The sequence below is a fragment of the Cebus imitator genome, unplaced genomic scaffold (assembly GCF_001604975.1).
Source record: "Cebus imitator isolate Cc_AM_T3 unplaced genomic scaffold, Cebus_imitator-1.0 Scaffold178, whole genome shotgun sequence".
In the NCBI taxonomy this organism is placed as follows: domain Eukaryota; kingdom Metazoa; phylum Chordata; class Mammalia; order Primates; family Cebidae; genus Cebus; species Cebus imitator.
Window position 1 is genome coordinate 13827 of NW_016107493.1, and position 8209 is coordinate 22035.

At 44.3% G+C, this 8209-nt stretch overlaps 2 protein-coding genes across 2 annotated transcripts in view; one reads left to right on the plus strand and one right to left on the minus strand.

The window, feature by feature from the left end:
• The window catches only part of HSPD1 (heat shock protein family D (Hsp60) member 1), a 13401-nt gene extending 9279 nt beyond the window's left edge, over positions 1–4122 (minus strand). Inside the window, exons 1-5 of the mRNA XM_037744539.1 lie at positions 4040–4122; positions 3775–3950; positions 2360–2612; positions 654–736; positions 4–97 (exon numbers count right to left, since the gene is read on the minus strand). Coding sequence (XP_037600467.1) covers positions 4–97; positions 654–736; positions 2360–2612; positions 3775–3950; positions 4040–4079 — 646 coding nt within the window. The 5' untranslated portion in view covers positions 4080–4122. The remainder of the gene's footprint in view (positions 1–3; positions 98–653; positions 737–2359; positions 2613–3774; positions 3951–4039) is intronic.
• A 954-nt stretch (positions 4123–5076) lies between these two features.
• LOC108315711 (10 kDa heat shock protein, mitochondrial) overlaps positions 5077–8209 on the plus strand; it is a 58416-nt gene continuing 55283 nt past the window's right edge. Inside the window, exons 1-4 of the mRNA XM_017545170.2 lie at positions 5077–5523; positions 6166–6330; positions 7948–8037; positions 8117–8209. Coding sequence (XP_017400659.1) covers positions 5521–5523; positions 6166–6330; positions 7948–8037; positions 8117–8167 — 309 coding nt within the window. The 5' untranslated portion in view covers positions 5077–5520 and the 3' untranslated portion in view covers positions 8168–8209. The remainder of the gene's footprint in view (positions 5524–6165; positions 6331–7947; positions 8038–8116) is intronic.

Below are 8209 nucleotides of genomic sequence, written 5' to 3' on the forward strand. Positions count from 1 at the left end.
CCTTTACTGTGATGACACCCTTTCTTCCAACCTTTTTCATTGCATCAGAGATGATATTCCCAATTTCTTTGTCTCCATTTGCAGAAATTGTAGCAACCTGAAATAGTCAAGTTGAATTAAAAGGTAAGGCTAGTGTCCTCAGTCAGTTCCCTCATCTTTTCCTAGTAACTTCCAAACTGATACTTACATCCCAGGGAGAAAAGGGGAATTTGCAATATGGTAGTTTTCATGAAGTACTCGTTCTTTGCTCTTTTTTGATTCATTATTTGACTACACTGTTTTGAGGAATATGATATATAAAACTATTCTTTTAACACTATGTTTTAAAATGCTGACTTCATTATCTTTTTACATGGCAAATCTGGTATTACAAACTGACAAAACTTATGCAACTTTGACAATGGCTAAGGACATTTTCACAACCATACAGATCCATTTTACAGCCATGTAGAACTAAAATGACAACCACATGTAGATCTAAATGACAATCATTATGGTCAAAATTCTTTTCAAATGTTTTAGCAGTAAGAAAAAATGAGTCTAATACTGATGATTGGGTAATATTGTTATTCTGACATTGGTGTGATCAAGATAAAAAAAATCACACATGCCATTAATTTTTTTTTTAAAAGTGTAACATATTAAGTCCTTACCTGTGCAATTTCTTCAGGGGTGGTCACAGGTTTAGACTGCTTTCTAAGTTCGGCAATTACAGCATCAACAGCTAACATCACACCTAGTTCAACAATATATGTCACTACAATGCTTATTTCTCTCATGTCTTCTATGTCAAGTAGAAATCTTGAGATTCATGACAAACATTTTAATGACTTAAAAAAAATTTTTTTTGAGACAGGCTCTTGCTCTGTTGCCCAGGCTGGAGTGTAGTAGCGCAGATCATGGCTCACTGCAGCCTTGACATCCTGGACTCAAGGGAGTAGCTGAGACCACAGGCTCAAGGCACCATGCTTGACTTATTTTATTTTTGTAGATAAGGTCTCACTATGTTGCCCAAACCGGTCTTGAAATCCTGGGCTCAAGTGATCCTCCCACCTCAGCTTTCCATGTAGCTGGTACTACAGGCATGTACCTATGCTTGGACTAAAACAAGGTAGATATGTATAGTTTCAAGAGTCTCCACTGAACTCATCCTATGCATATCATTCCTAACCCAATCATGCTGCCCGTTTCCAATACAGTCCCTGACACTTTTCATGTCTGTCAGATGATGCGAAAAAAGGGCCAAAATGGTTAACACTCCCTTACTTTCAACAAGAAGTACAGTTCTTAAATGATAGAAATTTGTTGTGACTATGTCTCTACAGGTGTCAATTATTTGAAATTCTTTCACTTAATTTAGTATGTATTATTAACAAAATATTTGTTTTACATTAGTTCTAACAGTCTCATTTTGCTTAACTGGGAATAGTGCTAGCTCTCCTGTTTGAGAAATATACTTAAAAAAAAAAAAAAAAAAAAATCCAATGCAAGGTGTTGGGAAGTCCCCTTAATTAACCTCAATATCTGTTAGTGATTTACAGTAAAACTGCTGTTACTGCAGTGTATTCACTTGACCCATAAACATTGAAATAGATGAGGTAATGATATATTAGTAATGTAGTAACATGTCAGTATGACAATTCAGACAAAAAAATTATCAATAGCACCACCCCCTTGACTCTCAAGAGGGTTCCAGGTTTGAACGCTAACATACTCTAGATATACATAGCAATTCTGGTGATAGCAAAAACAAGTCTTAGCACACAGCTAATAAATGACAAAGATGGGACTAAAATTTATGAGCTTCATACTGCCATGAAGCTCACGCTGAGGAGCAAATTGTTAAGTTACACTCCAGTTACAAGCACTAACAAAACACAAACCAATAACACAGTGTGTGCTAAGAAAAAATAAATTGTGGAAAACATTACTTTCTGATTCAATTTAGTCTTACTTTCTACAAAACTAAACTAAAAATTAGCCAGGAACGGTGGTGAATGCCCGTAGTCTCAGCTACTTGGAGGCTAAGGCAGGATGACTGCTTGAGTTCGAGGTTACAGTGAACTATGACTGAACCAGTGCAGTCTGGCTTGGACTACAGAGCAAGACTCTGTCCCTAAAAACAAAAGAAATCAACTAAGTAAAACATCAAAATTACCCAACAGTACCCACCACACAGCCAGGCATTCAATCACTACTTACTAAAGGAAAACGCAATTTAAGATTTCTCTAGGCCAAGAGGAGGAATGAGAGAAGGATCAATTTCCTAAAGTAACAAACGCTTTTCTTAGGTCCAAGGAATTAATGCCTTAAAGCATACTGAAGTTTAAAACACTGTAGTGACAACAGACATTCCTACCTCTCCTGATTTCCACTGGATTAGCACCTTTGCTAATCTTCTCGAAGCCTTCCTTGGCAATAGAGCGTGCCAGTACAGTAGCCGTGGTAGTGCCATCCCCAGCCTCTTCATTTGTGTTATTGGCAACATCTTGAACAAGTTTAGCTCCAATATTTTTATATTTATCCTTTAAGTCAATTGACTTTGCAACAGTCACACCGTCTTTTGTTACTTTGGGACTTCCCCAGCTTTGCTCAATAATCACTGTTCTTCCCTAGAAGAAAAAAAAAGTTACAGGATCACACACACCCTGAGGATTATTTACATGTTAAAAAATGACCAGTTTTCATAATAAAGCAACTACTTCAAAGTATCAAAGTAAGTTGTGTCGTTTTTACCAGTCTTGCAGCATGAATCTCAAGGGCAAGTTTATCAATATTCTTTGTCAACAGACAAAATGATCTGTTTCTCTGCCAAGAGCATAATTTCGAATTAGGTAATTTAGGAGATTAAGTTTTGGTTAGTGCCTGTTATCTTTGAAAGCAATGTGACCATCAAGGCAAGCAGTGTGCTCTTCCAGGTTCACTCAACATAAAACCTCAACCATGGCACAAATAGTTATTGGCCACCTTTTGGATTTGAACTAAAGCTGTTACTTTCCATTTGTGAAGTGTGTAAATGTTGTATTTTATGCAGTTGTTTGGATTACTTAATATCTGAACTGTCTTCAGACTGAAATGAACACCACTTCACTGCACACCACTTCAAAGACCTCCTCAAAATATTAACCCTATTAAATGAGACTGATTTTAAATATGCTTTGGAACAAGAGAACAGCAGAAAACCGATAGGTAAAACTAGCATCTTGGGCTGGAGGAGAGAACGGGAAGCTACTGTTTAATGAGCACAAAGTTACAATTTCTCAACATAAAAAAGTTTTGGAAATGGATGGTGGCGATGATCGCACCACATAAATGTAACTAATGTCCCCAAAATACACACTTAATGGTAATTTTCTGTTGTGTACATTTTACTGCAATAAACAAGCAAACAAAAGCACCTACAAGCACATACCTGAGGTATTATGGGAGATAAACTCTTCCCTCCATACTTGGCATAAAGTACTGGGAAAGGATCCAAATTTTAACTTAGGCGAGCAAATCTACCTCGAGTTTAAGAATCCACCTTGAGCTATGAGTTACTACCCGATTACATCATGCATCGTACAAAATAGTTTTGAGAAACTGGCTGAAGCACTTTAAGCTTTAAGATCATGTCTAAGGAAAAAAAAGGTTAACCAATACTTCACAACTCTTACATGTAAACTGGGTTATCTCAATACGAAAGTATTGTTCAATAGTTCAGTGCGACTATTTGTGAGTAAAACGCTATTAATAATACTGTAATTACAATAAAATAAACAAATATACTGATACCTTTGGCCCCATTGTAACAGCTACGGCATCGGCTAAAAGGTCTACACCTTGAAGCATTAAGGCTCGGGCATCTGCACCAAATTTTACATCTTTGGCGTAAGCCCGAGTGAGATGAGGAGCCAGGACCCTGGAAACCGGTCTCATCTGGCGAAAGACGGTGGGTAACCGAAACATTTCTGGGGATGGAAGCAAATAAATAATCAGTACTACCACCCGTGGTGCTCTGCTGCAAAAACATGTCCACCTGTGCAACAGAGAAAACAACCTGAGATGTTGAGCCTGGCTGACCTCCGCCAGAGAGGCATGGACGACGGAAGGCACCGCAGCTACGAACATCAGCCACTAGCGCAAGCTAAAGAGGCCGCCCCGGCGCCTGACCTATAGCACTAGCACAAAGCACATGCAACTCCTTCCCCACGGCCACCTATCCTTGCCGCCCAAAACGAGTTAATCTTTCACCGTGAAAACGGTCTTGACGGCAGACCCACTCCAAAGGTGGCCCCTAAGAAACCAAGTCAGCCGGAGAAAGACAAGTTACAAATCCGAGTGACCAGGGAAGTTAAAAGTATTCCTGACAGTGCAAAAAGCCGCTCAGCAAAGTGTCTCCACGTATCCACCCAGGGCTACACTGTATCAGGGCAGCCAGCAAAGCCGCGATGCTGGGGGCGGCAGCCCAGCCCATTCCGCGCGGGCCCACGTGTCTCTTTCCGAACGCCCCCAGCAAGGTCAAGAGTGGAATCGCAGTATCCCAGCTGCCTGCGGGGGGGAAAAAGCGGTTCCTCGCGGACACCACCCTCCCGGGTTCCCAGAAGTCAGCAGGGCGCAGGCTGCACCAGCGGGCCTAAGTGGTTACAATCCCCCAAATTCCATCCCCATCAAAGCTGTCCTTCCTGCGCCCAGCCGGGGTCCAAGATCCGGCCGCACGTGACGGAATCGCATGGACCCGCGAGGCCTGGACCCGCGGGCCTGGGCCTGCGGCGCAGAAGTGCAGGCTGTCGTTGTAGGCACCCTCCGGCAGGAACGCAACGGAGGAAGGCCCGCTCGGGGGGGTCGCAGGCGCAGTGGACAGGCAGCGCGGGGCGGCCTCGTACCTGCGGGGCGGCGGCAGGGCGTGCGCGCGGAAAAGCAGGTCGTCTACGGCGAGTGAGGGACAGAATGCTAGGCGCACACGGCAATGAGCCCGTGTCCCCTCCCTCCCCCTCTCCCCCCGCCCCGCGGCACCACGTGTGCAGGAGGCTCCCACCCCCTTCCCGTCTGCCGGGCCCTGCAATCTGCACGCCCGGCGCGCGAGCCCCGCCCCTCCCTACCCACGCAGTGTGGGCCAGCGCGCTCAGCGCTCTACCGCGGGGTTAGGCTAGTTCCCGGGCCGCGTTCGGTTCCAGAACTTTCCGGAAAGTGCCGCGCTCCTTATGGGTCAAGGGTCAAATCACGTCATTTCCGGGAGGGGACGATGAGATAGTTCTTTCACCTCGGCTGGGCGCCTGGAAAAGCCTAGAAACAGCTCCTCTTTCCTTCCGCCTCCCATTCCTCGCGTCAGCGGCCTGCGCAGGGCCCTTGGGGCGAATCGCGGCGCGCTTCGGGGCGACCGCCCTCTCTCGTGGGGAGGGGCGACGGGCCGGCGGCGGGGGCCGGGGCGAGCGCGCCTGCGCGCTGGGCGGCCTTTTCACGTGTCGGGAGGGCCGTTTCGCGGGTCTCTACTTGCCACGCTGCGCCAGAGCGGAGTAGGAGTCTGAGGCTGAGGGAGTCATGGTGAGTCCCATGTGGCCACAAGGCTCGCAGACCCCGGCCTGTCTGAGGCGTATGGGAAGCCCGGACGGCCCTCTTTGGTTGGGCCCCCCGGGAGGGGTTGGGGGGCCACTTAGTGACCGCCGCTCGCCGGTACCTTGGAGCGTCTAGGCCTGCCCGATCCTTTTCTCCGCCGAGGGCTCGTTGCACGCGCGTGTGCTGCGGGTGTGTGAGGCGGTGGGGGGGGGGGCGAGAACCGGGACGCACGGGCAGCGTCCCACCTGCTTCTGCAGGACCTTTTTGGGTGTGTAATATCTTGGGTGAAAAGCATGGTCCCAGGCAGGGAGATTGACCCAGCGTTTCCTGAAAATTTTCCGGAGAAACCTGTAGAAGGAAAACATTTGACCTTGGCATAAACTAAGGTTGACCTTAAAGCTGGTCAGGTTGCTCACCGGGGGAGCGACAACGACCCCTAACAGGCGTAAGGAATCGGGAATTAAACTTGGAATATTGGTTAGTACCTTCAAATGCGTTTCCTTAACGAGTAATGAGGTTTGGTGTTAAGTTTCAAAGTCACAGCGTGTTGAGATGTATAACATGGTGGCGTTGCCTATTGACAATGTAATTACATTTACTGTTTGTTTCAAAACATTTCTCTTCCTACAGGCAGGACAGGCGTTTAGAAAGTTTCTCCCACTCTTTGACCGAGTATTGGTTGAAAGGAGTGCTGCTGAAACTGTAACCAAAGGAGGCATTATGCTTCCAGAAAAATCTCAAGGAAAAGTATTGCAAGCAACAGTAGTCGCTGTTGGATCGGGTTCTAAAGGAAAGGTAAATGGGGGATGCGGTGGAACTTTTTTTTGTGAAGGAGTCTCGCTGTGTCGCCCAGGCTGGAGTGCAGTGGCGCGATCTCAGCTCACTGCAACCTCCATCTCTCGGTTTCAAATAATTCTTCTGCCTCAGCGTCCGGAGTAGCTGGAACTACTGGAGCGTGCCACCACGCCCAGCTAATTTTTGTATTTTTAGTGGAGACGGTTTCACCATATTGACCAAGCTGGTCTCAAACTCCTGACCTCGTGACCCATCCACCTCGGCCTTCCAAAGTGCTGCTATTACAGGCGTAAGCCACCGTGTCCGGCCGTGGAACTCTTTTTTTTTTTCAGTGTGAGAAATGGCTAATATAAAGTTGCCTATTTTATATGATCAGTGCTGTGATGCTTATTTTATGTGATAGTTCCGGAGTATTAAAAATTGTCCTCAATAGTAATTTGGTAGCCTAGTATGATCAGTGTTTTCCTTACATTCTAAATTTTTAATAAGACGAAAGAGGCTGCGTGTGGTGGTTTACACCTATTCAAAACCAGCCTGGGCAACATAGCCCTCCTGTCTAAAAAAAAAAAAAAAAGAAAAAAGAAAAAAACCTCTAAAAAAGATATGCTTTAAGGTAAAGTGATGGGGCATTTAAAAATTGAGAGGAAACTTGGACTGTTCGTTTAAGCCCTAACACATTGAAGCTGCTGTAATCTTAACCACTTGGGGCCTTAGTTGGTATACCTATTCGAAGAACAGGTTGGTCAGTCTTGTCCTGCTGCCTGGGACAGCTTTGAATGCTACCCAACACAAATCTGTAAACTTTGTTAAAACCTGAGATTTCTTTTGCAATTTAAAGTTCATCAGCTACTGTTAATGCTAGTGTATTTTATGTGTGGCCCAACACAGTTCTTCCAGTGTGGCCTAGGGAAGCCAAAAGATTGGACACCACCTGTGTTTTAGATGTTCCTCAGTTAACTGGTTAGACCTCAGGCTTCTAAAGGGTGTCAGCCAAAATACACAGTAAATGCTGTTGGAGCCAAATAATGTTAACTGCATTCTTCCAGTTGCTTCTAAGAAAGAAAGCTCTACTCAGGAGCTGTCACAAAATTAGGAATAGGAAGACCTTGAGGAATGGACACTTAGCTGCAGTACCTTTCCCCAAATCTGTACTTCAGAAAAAAGGGAACAATCACAAGAGAAGCCTATGTTCTAAATCCAGAAAAATAAATGTTGAAAGAAGGAAAATATGACCATTTGTATATGGCATTTTCTGAGTGCCGGCTACTGTTGCAGGTTTATTTCACATAGTTGATTGGTTATGTTAATATTTAACAATTATAAAGTTAGTTTTAGTTAACTAAAGTTAGCTTCTCCAGAATATTTTCTTGAAATTTTACATTGGAGTCAGGTTTTAGTTTAAGCCACTGTGTGTTTATTATTTCAGAGTGTAACTACAGTGGTATTTTTGAGTGAAGATCTACAGTTGTATGAGTCGTATCACTTAGCCACCAAGTATATTTTTAACATAATTGGATTTGGGTGAGCATGTTTCATTAGTTGTAGTGATGTGAAAGTTAACTGTATATGTTTGGTGAACTAGATGTCTTTGCTAATAAACATCCTTCCTTTCCTAAGGGTGGAGAGATTCAACCAGTTAGCGTGAAAGTTGGAGATAAAGTTCTTCTCCCAGAATATGGAGGCACCAAAGTAGTTCTAGATGACAAGGTGTGTAAACTTAATAATTCTAAAAAGAAGCCAAATATTTGCAATTAGTTGTCTTAATTAACGGTTTCTTCACTTGCAGGATTATTTCCTATTTAGAGATGGTGACATTCTTGGAAAGTACGTAGACTGAAATAAGTCACTATTGAAATGGCATCAATGTGAAGCTGCCCAT